The sequence below is a fragment of the Muscardinus avellanarius genome (genome assembly GCF_963383645.1).
Source record: "Muscardinus avellanarius genome assembly, chromosome: 3".
Classification (NCBI taxonomy): domain Eukaryota; kingdom Metazoa; phylum Chordata; class Mammalia; order Rodentia; family Gliridae; genus Muscardinus; species Muscardinus avellanarius.
This window is the reverse complement of record NC_137788.1, coordinates 127,601,911-127,617,078: the sequence shown is the minus strand read 5'-3', so window position 1 is coordinate 127,617,078 and position 15,168 is coordinate 127,601,911. Positions and strand designations below refer to the sequence as shown.

At 36.0% G+C, this 15,168-nt stretch overlaps 1 protein-coding gene across 1 annotated transcript in view; it reads left to right on the top strand.

Annotated features, from left to right (window-relative positions):
• VPS13C (vacuolar protein sorting 13 homolog C) overlaps nt 1–15,168 on the top strand; it is a gene marked incomplete at both ends in the record, with an annotated part of 203,754 nt that overhangs the window by 81,975 nt on the left and 106,611 nt on the right. Inside the window, 10 exons of the mRNA XM_080691629.1 lie at nt 4,527–4,680; nt 6,157–6,236; nt 8,094–8,153; nt 8,775–8,934; nt 9,792–9,908; nt 11,021–11,124; nt 11,562–11,729; nt 12,283–12,587; nt 13,220–13,367; nt 14,162–14,270. Coding sequence (XP_080547755.1) covers nt 4,527–4,680; nt 6,157–6,236; nt 8,094–8,153; nt 8,775–8,934; nt 9,792–9,908; nt 11,021–11,124; nt 11,562–11,729; nt 12,283–12,587; nt 13,220–13,367; nt 14,162–14,270 — 1,405 coding nt within the window. The remainder of the gene's footprint in view (nt 1–4,526; nt 4,681–6,156; nt 6,237–8,093; nt 8,154–8,774; nt 8,935–9,791; nt 9,909–11,020; nt 11,125–11,561; nt 11,730–12,282; nt 12,588–13,219; nt 13,368–14,161; nt 14,271–15,168) is intronic.

Sequence of the window (15,168 nt, the reverse complement as noted above, 5' to 3'; positions counted from 1 at the left end):
TGTATAATATATTTCTTTTCTCTCTGTCTCCATCCTACTAGTACTTTGGTTTCTCTGGAGAACCTTAACCAATGCACAACTCAAGTGTAAATCATTCAGAAAGTTTTCTATAGTGCTCAACACATGTATATTATTGCTGTTATTTTGGTTAAGGGAAACAATTTGTGGTAGAAAGAAGAAATTTAAAAAGTCACTTTGGAATAATAAGATGCAATAAATGGAAAAATGTCAGCAAAAGTTAATAAAAGTTGTGTTGATCCAGGTTAAAAAAAAAAAAGGGTCTTGATTGGCCAGGCATGGTGGTGCATGCTTGTAATCCCAGCATTCGGGAGCTGAGACCAGAGAATTGCGGTTCATGGACAGCCTCATGGACAGTGAGGCATTTCGTAACTTAGACCCTGTTTCAAAATACAGAATAAAAAAGAAACAGGGCTGGGGGTGTAGCTTGGAGGTCAAATGCCCCTGGGTTTCTGGGTTTCGTCCTCAGAAACGCAAAAAAAAAAAAAAAAAAAAAAAAAAAGAAAGAAAGAAAAAGGGTCTTGCTAAGTTATCACATGCTGGACGGGGAAAAGCGGGGCTTATGAGCCCCACTAACAACTAATCTCTATTACCACAAAATCAGCGCCTTTCATAGCCAGAAAACACCATCAGCAGAGAAACAAAAAATGTAATTACAAGGGACAGAGAGAAAGAGGGCTGGAAAAATGAGACAACAGAAACCAGACCGCAGTGCTGCAGCCGGATCCGCGGTGCAAAGCGGCAGGCGCCATTTTCCCTTGCAGCACCAGGCTCCAGAGAGGAAGGGAACTCATAATGGAGCTCAGAGCTACAGAGGAGATACGCCAGCCTCATGCCCGAGGATGCGGCAGCAGCGCTTTTCTGCCGGCGGCAGCGGCGAACTCACCGGACGGCACCAGACCAACGCACTCAACAGGCTCCAGAGAGGAGCGGCGGACAGCGAGCCGAGGTGAGCCGCTGCAGAACAGCTGGGTGGAATTTGGCAGATTTTTCCGCGCAGGGAGCATCTAAAGCTCCCAGTGGCTGGGCTCAGCACACACTGTAGGGACTCAGAGTGGAGCTCAAAACCAGAGAAGAATACGCCAGCCTCACGGCTGAGGGCGTGGCAGCGGCGCCATATTGCCACTGGCGGCGGCAGCAGCGAATTCACCGAGTCCACAACAGCTCCATCTGCTCACTCAACAACAGTGAGTCAAATTGTGACCCCTAGAGGAGAAATCCCAGTACTGTACTCCCAGGGACTTGACCCAGTGGGGGAGTGGCGGTGGCAGAGATATCACACCATAGGAGAACACCCAACCTGGCACCCCACATGGTCTAAAGCAGCCTCGATTGACTCCCAGGGTCTGAGACTCTGTGATACAACCCAGTAAAGGAGTAGTGGGGACCGAGATACCACAGCCTCGAGATCCAGAGCACCTTAAGTGAAGTCGTAGTGACCCAGGGAAGAACCCAGAGAAGGCACAAACTTCCGAAATCATGGGAAAGAGGAATAACAATGGAGCAATGAATGCCCACAACCCCACAACATCAGAACCTGATAAAACAGAAATTCAGAGATTTCTAGAAGATCAAATCAGGAAAATAACTGTAGAAATAATAGAGGTGTTTCGAAAAGAATTCAGAGAGAGCCAAAGAGAGATAAAGGATGCAATTAATGAAGTAAAGGCCTCAATTCAAAGTAAAAACCGATTAGACCACATGGAGAATAGAATCTCGCTCCTAGAAGATGATCATTCAAAAAATGAACGCATAGTTTGTAATTTAGAAAAAAAAATCCGATAGCAGGAATCTGACATTGAAGAAATATGGGCTCATTTTAAGAGAGCTAACCTAAGAATAATTGGAATAGAGGAGGGAAAAGAAGGTGAAACTAAAGGGATCAACAATCTTTTCAAGGAAGTAATAGCAGAAAATTTTCCAAATGTAGAGCAAGAGGTCGGTACACAGTTCCAGGAAACTTATAGAACTCCTTTTAGAGAGGATCAGAGAAGAGGATCCCCATGCCACAATGACCAGTGTGGAAGCCAAGCAGAGAATCTTAAAGGCAACAAAAACAGAGGGCCAAGTGACATTCAGAGGCAAACCAATTAGAATCACTCCAGACTTCCCAAACCAAGTCATGAGAGCCAGAAGGGCTTGGAGTAACATATTCCAAACTCTGAAAGAAAACAACTTCCAGCCAAAAATTTCCTACTCAACAAAACTTTCTATCAAATTAGATGGGGAAATAAGAAGCTTCCACGACAAACAGAAACTGAAGGAATTTATGTCTTCAAAACCAGCGCTAGAGAAAATACTCAAAGAGATTAACTACAAAGAAGAAATAGGTAACACACACCAGAACCAGAGAAACAAGATTTTCCATCCAACAGACAACTAAGATTGGTTATCTGTGGAGATTCATTATTTATGTTAGTCTTTTACCTATCTCTAAATTGTATTGTTTGCTTTTATTGTTGCTAATTTTTAGGATTTCTATTTGGAATATTAATATACCTTCAGATATAGCATTTGGAAATATTTTATCCCATTCTATCAGTAACTTTTAACTCTGTTTACATTGTCTTTGGATATACAGTATTTTTTTATTTTTTAGGGAGTTTATTTACCCTTTTGTTGCCTGTGCCATTGAAATCATATCCATGAAATCACTGCCAATTTCAATGTTGTGAGGTTTTATGACCCAGATTTTCTTCTAAAAGTTTATAGTATTAAGTTTTATATTTAGGTCTTTTATCTATTCTGAGTTAATATTTGCATATGTGTTAGGTAAGGGTCCAATTTTATTTTTTCTTGTAATTATTATTTTTCAACAATATTTAGTTAAAAGATTATTATTTCCTCCACCAAATGTTCATGGAAACCTTGTCAAAAATAACTTGACAATATATGGAAGAATTTATCTCTAGGCTTTTATTTAACTCCAATGGTTTATGTATCTGCCTTTAGAACAGTACTACATTGTTTCAATTATTGTAGCTTTATGTGGTTTGAAATCAGAAAATATACATCTTCTAGCTTTGTTCTTCTTCGAGATTATTTTGGGTATCTAGAGTCCATATTCCATATCAGGATAGTTTTTTTTTCTGAAAAATAAATAAATAAATGTATGATAGTTTCACCTAAAAAAAAAGAAAAAAATATTCTCTGGTAAGAACGAAAGCAAAAAGAAATATTGAAATGTTATCTCTAAGTCATCAAAAGCTTGGTATCAGACAAATGAAACTGTTATGTGAGATTATCATCGTTAATATTGGATAAATTGGTATAAAACTAGATGTCAACCACTAAGCCAAGCATGGGAAGCGGGATTGGAAGGGAACGGGGTGGGGATCGGGTAGGAGCTTAATGGGCGATGTGTGCATGTATGTCTACAAAAGTATTTTCTTTATACCATTATGATGTATGAATACATTGCACCAATAAAAAAAATAAAAATAAAATATGTAAAATATTAAAAAAAAGTTATCACATGCTGGCTATGAACCTGCAATCTGCCTGTCTAAGCCTTCCAAGCACTGGGACTATAGGCATATGCCACCATGCCTGGATTTGTTTTTTCTTAGGTGTGTAGTTTTACCATCTAATAAGATTAATGTTTACCTTTTTACAGTATATTGTTTTGATTGCTATTGCAGCCTTTCAAGTTACCCTAATGCTTAGAGTAGCTTAAAACAACTATTTTAGTTTGCTTACTAATTGCAGGTTAGGAATTGTAGAAGGGCCTAACTGGGTAAGTTTGAGTATAGTCTTTTATTTGGTTGTAGTCACATGTTCCTGGGTCTGTCGTCATCTGAAGTCTTGGCCTGAACATTCCTCGTGGTTCACTCATAAGATGCCAGTAAACATTGGCTGTTGGTTGTGGCTCAGCTGGGAATGTTGACAGAAACACCTCCTGATAGCCTCCCCAGCATTATGGTCTCAGGGTTGGCTGAGCGTCTTCTGTGGCGATTAGCATTCTCCAGCAGACATTTCATATACAGTTTTGTCATCAGAATTCATTATAGTATTATTTCCTCCATACTCTATTGATTGAAGCATTGAAAAGCCTACCTGAGGGACAGAGGTGGGGATGAAGACCCCAATCTTTTGATAATCCTGCTGAAGAACTGGCATCTTTTAAAAATTGCTACCTATATGTGTTATTTCTATTGGCTGAATATACTGGCCATCATTTCCAGAATTATTTTAAGTAGTTGTATGATACTGAACATTCTTCTCTTTTTACTTTAATGAGAATGTTTCTGTCACTATTAAACATAATTTTATTTTGAGAAAATTATGGAAGAGCAATAAATTCCTGTTTTTCTAAATTAAAATCATTAATGAATATTAAATTTTTCCATAGTGTTTTATATATGTACCTATATTCTTGGTAATAGAATTTAAGATGATAATTTCCAATTGTATTATGTATGGAGATGTATGTATGGAGAAAGATTTTGTTTTAGTTATTTAAGTATAAGATTTTGATTAACTCTTATTGGCTGTGCTAATTCTTTTAGGTCATTTTGGAATTTACTAAACAACAGAAAGAAGAAGATACAATTCTAGTATTTAATATTTCTCAATTAGGAACAGAGGCTACAGTGAGAACATTTGATTTAACTGCAGTGTCTTATTTAAAGAAAATTAGCTTGGATTACCATGAAATTCAAGGTAATTGCCTTAAAATTAGAATGAATATGCCACAATGATAGCACCTTTGACTATTTATAATAATAGCAAACACTGTTCTGAACTCCTTACACATAATAACATTTAATTTTTATGACAGTGCTATGAGGTAGGCAATTTTATTATCATTAGTATATGTCTAAATAAGGTGTATCTTAATCATAATTGATCGTATAATTGACCCATTGACAATCAGTAAGTACCTGAACCACAGTTTAAATCCTGGGAGGTCTGGCCCTGGCAGCTGTATCCTCGGCTGCTCTGACCTATTGCCTCAGAGTTTATATACATTTTCTTGGTACAAGGAGTATTTTTCCCATCTTACACACAAGGAGAAGTTGAAGATATAGGAACTTATTTGATATCATGTATTTCTTGAATGTCAAACCTTGAATTTGGCCGGGCATGGTGGCGCACGCTTGTAATCCCCGCTCTTGGGAGGCTGAGACAGGAGGATCGCGCAGGTTTGAAGCCAGCCTCAGCTGGCTTAAGAGACCTTGTTTCCAAATAAAATAGAAAATAGGTGTGGGAGTGTAGCTCGGAGGTAGAAGGCCCCTGGGTTCTATCCCCAGCACTACCAAAAAACAAAACAAAACAAAACAAAAAAAACAACAAAAAAAACCTTGAATTTGTCTCTGTTCTCAGAATCTCTTACAGTTTATTCATTTTAGTTTATATCTTGTGCTCAGAGATTTGAGGCATGAAGGAATGGATTGATTTACAGAAATTAAAATGTTCTAATATTTGTAATGCTTTAGCCAAGTATAAGATCTATGTTTTATAATTTTTAATAAACATCTGTTTAGAAGAAAACTAATGTTCTCTATGTTATTAATATTTTGTAGGCACTGTGTTAGGTAGAATTTACATTAATATTTAAGGGAAAATATAGATAATGAATTTCTAGGTCATTATTTTTGGGGGGAGATTAAGACATTAGAGGTACATTAGAACTACAGTTCATGTTTCCTCATTCTTAATAGTGGTAGTCTAATTTTGTTATCCTAAAAATGTACAGATCTCTTAAAAAATATCTAGAGGAGTTATGATTATTTTTAATACAGATGTAAAATCAAATGAAAATAAATGTGCATGTTTTTAAGTAAATTGGATTCCTAAGGCAATTATTTGGGCTGGTTTGTTTTTCTATTAGTGATGGCTTTAGTATTTAATATGCACATATTTATTTATTTATTAGTATTTAATATGCACATATATGTTTAAAGCAGAATTAATTTCAATTAGGGTTAAAGTATTTGTGTTGTAATTATACATAATAATGAGGTTCATTGTGATGCTTTCATTTATGTACATAATATTAGGTTGTCTATTTCCTTCCCCATACCTTTCCATTATTTTAAAGCTTGATTAGCAATTTAAAAAAAAAAGACATCTAGAAAGTTCTAGAAGAGTAATTTATTTGAAAATGCTTTTTTCCTTTTTTTTTTTTAAATTTAGGATACAAAAAGAAGCCCCTTCACTTGATTAGCTCTTCTGACAAACCTGGATTAGATCTTTTAAAAGTAGAGTATATTAAGGTAAGAACCATAGAGTGATTATATATTGTGTGTATATACCAAACTGTACCCTTAGAAAGAAAGAGATAAGGCTGGGTGTGGTGGGATTCCCTTGTAATCCCAGCATTCAGGAGGCAGAGACCAGAGGATCACGGTTTGCGGACAGCCTCAGCTACTTAGTGAAGCCCTTCTCAATTCAGTGAGACCTTATATCAAAAAATAAAAAGACTAGCCAGGCATGGTGACATACGCTTGTAATCCCCGCGCTTGGGAGGCTGAGACAGGAGGATCACACAGGTTCAAAGCCAGCCTTGCTGGCTTAAGAGACCCCATTTCCAACCTGAGGTAGAAGGTTTTCCAGAACCCCAGTACCACCAAAAAAATAAAAAATAAAAATAAAAATAAATAAATAAATAGACTAAAAAATAAGATCGGGGGTATAGCTCAGAGGTAGAATGCCCCTGGGTTTCACCCCATTACTGCAAAAATAAATAAATAAATAAATAAATAAATAAATAAATAAATTAAGAAAAAACTAAAGAAAACTAAAATATAGGGCTGGGGTTGTAGCTTGGAGGTACAATGCCCCTGGGTTCCATCCTCTGTACTGCAAAAAGAAAGAAAGAAAAAAGAGATAATACTAATCATTCTGGATGTGTGATAATTTTTATTTTCAGAGGTATCTGCTATTTTGTCTTTCATTCTTAAACCTTCTTTCTTTCTTTCTGTAGTAACCCTTATTTACAGGGCAGTTACATAGCTGGAGGCTTGGTATGAGGTTGGTGCTGTTTCTGTCTTCTAGGGCATGTTCACATGTGTCCACATGTATGTTGGAGAAATTAGACTGAGTATTTCTTTATCAAAAAGGAAAAGTCAGCCGGGCATGGTGGCGCATGTTTGTAATCCCCCCACTTGGGAGGCTGAGACAGGAGCATTGCACAGGTTCGAAGCCAGCCGTGCTGGCTTAAGAGACCCTGTTTCCAAATTAAAAAAATATATATAAAAAATAGGTCTGGGAGTGTAGTCCAGAGGTAGAAGAGTTTCCAGGAACCCCAGTACCACCAAAAAAAAAAAAAAAAAAAAAAAAAAGGAAAAGTCAGATTGGATTAGATTTATAAGAAAGTGCAAGAAATGGGAAAGAGCTCAAAAATACATTACGTGACATTACTGAAAGAACTGATATTTAGCTTTGTTCCAGATTAAATGATGTGTTTAATCATTTGCCAACTATTTATTGAATTTCTCTCTGTTAGCAAAAGTATATACTGTTAGGCACTGGATACAGAGAAAAAAAATACGTCTTGTTTTTGGGAAATTGTAGCTTAGAAGGAAGAGATAGGCAAGTAAACAACAAAATATGCCATTGACTGCAAATGTAATGATTGATGAAAGCTTCTCATACTAGGTAAATCATTTCAGCTTGAATTTACTATGTTTGTTTCCAGTGAACAAAATTAGAACTATTGGGTAGTTTTAACAGGAAATATAATTTTTTTACTTAGTAACAAGACCTCATTAAATCACAGTTTCCTCCAAGATTGGATTTGTAAGGTAACAAGGTTTCTTTTACTAGTGATATAAAAAAGTAGACTTTCCAAAGACTTTCTAGAGGGATTTAAGTGTTAGGCCGTGTGTGATGTTGCTGACATCTACACCCTCAGCCTTCGTTCTGATGCCAAGAACGGAGTGAATGTTCATCTGTGCTTGAAGAGAACACGTTTGCAGTATTTGGATGTAACTTTAAAATAATGTAGTAAAATAAATAATGAGTAAAAATACATTTGTAGCTAAATGTAAATAAGTTAACCAGAGATTATAATTTGTTTGCTTTGGTCTTAATTACTTCTTTAGAAGTTTTGCTCTTTTTTTTTTTTTTAGGCTGATAAGCATGGACCTAGCTTTCAAACTACTTTTGAAAAAACTGAACAAACACTTAAGGTAAGGCATTCCATTAGAAGGATATATATTATTTGCAGATAACCTCTGGAAGTTTCTACCGCCCCCTTGAGGAATATTAACTAGGTCATTTGTTGACATAATCAAGAAGCAATAAAATTTACAAATTAATCCCATAGGTACTTAGCATGTTTTCTATCTCTTACTCAGCTGCCACATTTAGAATAATTTCTAGACATAGTAGTAGTACATGGTGGTTCTGGAGTTTCACATTCTCCTAGCATGTTATATATAATCATAATGGGTAATACATTGAAGATTCATGAAGATATATATATATATATATATATATATATATATATATATATATATATAATGAAGATATATATATATTTTGGCTGAGAGACTGATTATGAGCTCTGTGGCCATCACGTTTGGGAGATGGATTGATTAGGTTAGTGTGAACCTCTAAGCTACCCGTGAGGTGTATGAGTATAACTTGCTTGCCATACTGCCTAGTTAAGGAGGTCAGGAACCTCCTCCTCTTCCTTCCAACAGGTGCAAAGCAGGGATGCAAACCTGACTGAGAGTCTTTTGGGTTCATTGTGGTGACAGGTTATAATTGGCTGAATAAAACTAGTCTTTGTTTTAAAACTTTTTTAGGTGACATTTTCATCTCTAAATCTCTTGCTGCAAACACAAGCTCTTCTCTCTGCTATTAACTACCTGACAACCATTATTCCATCAGATGATCAAAATACAGGTGTTACAAAGGAGGTACAGATTTCACCTGAAAAACAAAAGCATTCACCCCTGCAGAAAGGTATGAAAAAGAGTTGTTTTTTGTTAACAAGGATTTCATAACTCTAGAGCTAGATAAGTAATCTTAGAGATCATCTAATTCAGTCATTTAAATGCCATCTCCTGTCTGTCTTCTAGTATTTTCCTGAGATCATATTCAGGCATCCGATAAACACGGCAGATAAAACCAATACTATTGGTTTTTTTTTAAATGTTTTTGAGCCGAGTGTGGTGGTGCACGCTTTTAATCCCAGTATTTGGAGGCTGAGACCAGAGAATTGCGGTTCGTGGCCAGCCTCAGCTATTTAGTGAGGCCCTCTGCAACTTAGTGAAACCCTGTTTCAAAATAAAGAATAAAAAATAGGGCAGGAGATGAAGCTTGGAGGTCAAATGCCCCTAGGTTCCATCCCCAGACCCCCCGCCCCACACAAAAAAATGTCTTTTTGTTCCTGTTTTAGTAGTGGTGGGGTTGCTCAGAAACAAAGGCATGGAGTCACGGATAGCCTCTGATTGGCTAAGAGTCTGGAGTTTGGATCAGAAAGAATTCGGCTCACATTCTGACTCTGCCACTTGAACTGTGCTGCACTGGGCACATTATTTAATTTCAGTGTCTTTATTTATTTTCTTAGGTTTTTTCTTTGCTTTTAAATTGCAGAAGCAATATATATCACTATTATATATGTAAACTATAGGATATAAAAAGCAAAGGAAGTATTTGAAATCTTGAAGTTTTGAGAATTACATATAAATGTATATATGTGCAGGTATATATATGCATATGTATAAGCAGAATTGTGGTTCAATTAAATGGAGAAGTAATTAAATAGAATTTAGGTGATTAGAATCTTATTGTGATAGAATATTTTGTTTTACTTTCAGTGATCATGTCCTCTAAAGATAGTGACATTATTGGCTTTCGGCTGTTTGCCAAGTTGAATGCTTTTTGTGTAAATGTTTGTGATGAGAAGAGCAATATTGCTGAAATCAAGATACAAGGTAAAATATCTTACAATCGTAAACATGTTACAAAGATAAGCCTTCTATTTTCTTTCTTGCAGTGCTAAGGGATATACAAATGGAGGGCTCTGAGTTGGATGAAACAGCTGGCTGTGGGATACAGTTGAACTGGGTGCTTTTTTGGGGGGCATGAAGATTTTGATTAAATTCTGGCCTTCAAATTGAGCCATACAAACTGATGCTGTGGACCTTTCTGAGAGTTTTCAGGGAGGGAGAGAGGTACTGAAGTTGATGTGGTGATATCATTGGTGGGCTGGGAGAAGTGTCAGTTCAGAGACCAGAAGGTCTACAAAGTATCAAAATGTTTGAGCTTTACTAGCCTTTAGTTTTCTATTTTCATTTCTATATTTTGTTTATATGCAGTTGTATAACTATCATATTTATCTTTATTCACTTATGTTTTATGCAAACAACCCTATAATGTAGAAGAAAACTGTGAGCCTATTATGTTCTTTTAGGTAAAAGCTGCTAAAACTCACTTAGTCCCCCCCAGCCCCCTCCTCCCCAGCTTCTTTATCAGCTTATTGTAATCTGGTAAAGATAAGAAATGTTTTCCGAGTGTGGTGGTGCACACTCATAATCCCAGCATTTGGGAGGTTGAGACAGGAGGATTGTGGTTCGAGGACAGCCTTAACTACTACTTAGTGAGGCCCTTTGCAACTTAGTGAGACCCTGCTTCAAAAATAACAAATAAAAAATAGGGCTAGGGGTGTAGCTTGAAGGTAAAATGCCCCTGGGTCTATCCCCAGCTTAAAAAAAAAAGTTTAATATGTTTAATGAAATTCTTTAAGAACTTAAAAACCAGAAAGCTATTTTTTTTTGTTTTCTTTTTCCTTTCCAACTTGGCAGTACATCTACTAGCCTGAATTTGATTTATGAGACTTTAATAGACTTCATGTAAATAACTGGATATAAAGTATAAAGGATTTAGAGGTTTGGTGTTCATAAAACTGAAAATACCTAATATTGTAACCTGATGATCAAGAGTTTAGCATTGCTAAATAAAAAAAATCCAAAAGTAATGTCATACAATGGAAAAAGAAATATTTATGATAAAGATTTAGAAATTGTAATAATAAAATTTTTTTCAGGCCTCGATTCCTCCCTCTCTCTTCAATCAAGGAAGCAGTCACTTTTTGCAAGATTGGAAAATATTATTGTCACAGATGTTGATCCTAAAACAATTCATAAAAATGTAGGTAATAGTTAATGAATAGTTAATATTTTTGATGATTGTATATGAGATTCTATTTTAAAATATTTTATTTTGAAAACAAATATATTAGCTGGGCATGGTGGCGCACGCTTATAATCCCAGCATTCGGGAGGCTGAGACCGGAGGATCGCAGTTCGCGGACAGCCTCAGCTACTTAGTGAGGCCCTCTGCAACTGAGTGAGACCTGGTTTCAAAATAAAGAATAAAAAATAGGGCAGGAGGTGTAGCTTGGAGGTCGAATGTCCCTGGGTTCCATCCCTAGACCCACAAAACAAAAACAAAACAAAACCCAAATATATTTCAATAAAACTGTTTATGTAAAGATTATAAACACAAAATCCTTTTCTAAATGGAATTTTATTTTGTCATTTCTTTTTTTTTAGATAGAGTACATTTCAAATCTCTTCTTTTTTCAGGCTGTGTCAATAATGGGAAATGAAGTTTTTCGTTTTAACTTGGATTTGTATCCAGATGCTACCGAGGGGGATTCGTATACGGACATGTCTAAAGTAGATGGTGTGGTATCATTGAATGTTGGCTGCATTCAGATTGTCTATCTTCATAAATTCCTTTTGTCACTTCTGGTAAAGTCACTATTTATATATTGAGTTATTTCAACTTAGAAACAGTTCTGATAATTTTAATTATAAATATTACCAACTTTGTATTTTATGATGGCATTATTTGATTATGCTTGGTATTTATGTATGAATGTAGAGGTCAGAGCCCTTTTTTAAAAGTTGAAATCTTAAATTTCTTAATGATATTGTTTATCTAGGACTGAAATTTTTTTGGTACAAGATATTGAAGCCAAATTTTTGGCTACAAAATTATTGAGAATGCCTTCCTCCCCCATGTGCCTCAGCCATGTAGCATTAGCCCCAGCCTGGTAGGTTAGTGCTGTTAGTGGAGTATCAGTACTCCCTTCTCTTTTGTTCCAGGGCACTGGGGACCAAACTGAGTGCCTGTGCACACTGGCAGTCTCTACCACGGAGCCTAGTAATGCCTTCCTAACACAAGAAAAATAGCACTCAACTGAAAGTTACCTATTCGGAAAAATTAGCATGCATGTAACAAAAAGTGTTAATTGATGTGCCTGTTTTCTCTCTGAACTTCTTCTATTCTTTTTACCCATAGGACTTCCTGAACAATTTTCAGACAGCCAAAGAAGCACTGAGTGCTGCCACTGCCCAGGCTGCAGAAAAAGCTGCCACGAGTGTGAAAGATCTGGCCCAGAGGAGCTTCCGCCTTTCTGTCAACATCGATTTGAAGGCCCCTGTTATTGTCATCCCACAGTCTTCCATGTCTGCCAATGCCGTAGTGGTGGATCTTGGATTAATCAGAGTTCAGAATGAGTTCAGTGTGGTGTGTGGTGAAGACTCCTTAAGTCCCCCAGTAATTGACAGAATGGATGTACAGCTTACAAAACTTAAACTTTCTAGGTATGCTCTTTCAGTAGTGTGCGTATTTAAGTGTTATGTTAATTTTTTCATGACATTTTATGATTGTTGAGACTCAAACCTAACATTTATTACATAAATAAATTACATTTATTTTTCCAATCATCTTTTTATCTTGAAAAATTGAAACCTGTAGAAAATTTGCAAAAATAATACCATGAGTGGCTCACACGTCCTTCATCTAGTTTCAAAAATTTGTTGATGTGTGTGTGTGTGTGTGTGTGTGTGTGTGTGTGTGTGTGTGTGTGTGTGTGTTTTATGGACCACAGAGGTATATGTGGTCTTTCATTGACTGAAATATTATTGGCACATAACTGTTTTTAGTCCTTGAATAATTTTTTGATAATTTCTCTCATGTCTTAGTGCAAATCTTAAAAAAAAGTGTTCATTTTCATCTATATACTGCTTAATAATAGCATTTTCATAACAGTTCATTGTTTGGTACAGAATTTAACCTGTCCCTGCTAGTGGGTTATAGATTAATTTCATTACAGAATGAGTTTTGAAAACATCCAGGCAGTACTTAGAGTGGCAAATAGCTGCCTGACTGTGTTTTACAGTGATATGTTGAGTCCCCCCAACACTTGTGCATGTGTATTGTTTCTGTTCACTAGGACAGTGATCCAGCCAGGTGTGTCCCATCCTGATATTCAGCTGTTGCATCCAATTAACTTGCAGTTTTTTGTGAATCGAAATCTAGCTGCAAGTTGGTACCACAATGTGCCTGTTGTGGAAATTAAAGGACACCTTGATTCAATGAATGTAAGTACATGAGTGAAAAAACTTCATTATTGAAATGTCAAACTCTGGAGACTTTTGATAGTATAAATCCAAATGAAGTGTAGAATATTTTACTGAATGGTAATGGAACAACTTCAAGATTTGTCTAACAGAGTCATTATTCCTTTCAGTAGAATTTAGTCAAGTATTACTGAACTATTATATGTGCTATATTTGCTGTATTACACATTGGCAGAGATGTGCATGCTAATTTTTAGCACATTTATTTTCATACTCTATGCTATATACAACTTATTTTTAAGTAATGTCTGAGTACTTTTAAGGTAATTATAACATTAAGGGATATGCCTATTTATCTATATTAAAGCCTTTTTTTGGTGTGTTACTCAGGTCGGAACACAGGGGGTTTCTACCAGGTTATACTCCCAGATGTATATTATATTTTATTTGGAAACAGGGTCTCACTAAGTTGCTCAGAGTTTCACTAAGTAGCTGAGGCTGGCTTCAAACCTACGATCCTCCTGTCTCAGCCTCCTAAGTGCGGGGATTACATGCGTGCACCACCACGCTTGGCTTAAAGACAGCCTTTTTATTTCACTGGTGTTCTTACTGTTTTTCTATAAACATTTTCTTGCATATGAAAATAGAACTGTTAACATGAAATAAGTAGTGAAATACTTAAATGGGTATTGATTATGTGACTTTTCAGTTAATGTTAGGATTATTTTTCCTTCCTGTTCTATTACTTGAAATTTATTTTTGTATTGTTTCATTGTAAGATGAAATATATTTATCATTTTTAACATATTTCACAGGTTAGTCTAAATCAGGAAGATCTTAACCTTTTATTTAGAATACTAGGAGAAAATCTTGGTGAGGCTACTGGAGATTTGGATAAAATGAAGCCAAAAAGACAAGAGACAGGTAAGAAGCTGGCAGGTACCATAGAACACGTCTATTTATTTTACAATTTAATAGACAATAAACAGACAAATAACTTTTTTGTGTGTGATGCTGGGGATTATACCCAGGGTTTTGTATATGTTAAAGTACGCATTCTACCACTGAGCTACATATATCCCTAGCCTGAAAGACACACATATAAACATATGTTTATAAATTTTGATTTGTATTATCAAGAAAGCAAACAATTTGCTATTGAATGAAGTCATAGTTACACAAACCGTTATTGATTCTACCTTTTCTTTGAAGTGGTATGAGTTAAAGGGTGGCTGTTAATCAGTGGTGAGTTTCTGGAAAAACTTAAATTTGCATTTTAGAAAAAAGCCAGTATAAGTTGGCCTGAAGCTATGGCAGCACACTCCGTGTGATGTTGACTAAGGCTCAGTGGTATTGTGTCAATAGGAATTGAAATGGTTGACAAATTACCACTCTCTCACAATACTGAAAAAATTGCCCTGCAGTAGAAATACAAGGATATTTAAATGATTAGTTATGGCTCTTTTGATCTAAAGGCAAAGTAACTACCAGACATTTTAAAGCTGTTGTATATAGGTATATGCATAATGAATGTGTCATACACATACAAACATAGAATCTTTTTTCAAACAATGGCAACACCTGTGTGTATGTGTTTGTTTATATAATTTTCCCTTTTAGATAATTTAACAGTGTCTCTTGGGTAATTTTTTTTTTTGTGTGTGTGTGTGTGTGTGTGGTACTGGGGTTCCTGGAAGCCCTTCTACCTCTGAGCTACACTCCCAGACCTATTTTATACTTTTTTATTTTTGGAAATAGGGTCTCTTAAGCCAGCAAGGCTGGCTTTGAACCTGTGCGATCCTCCTGCCTCCGCCTCCCAAGC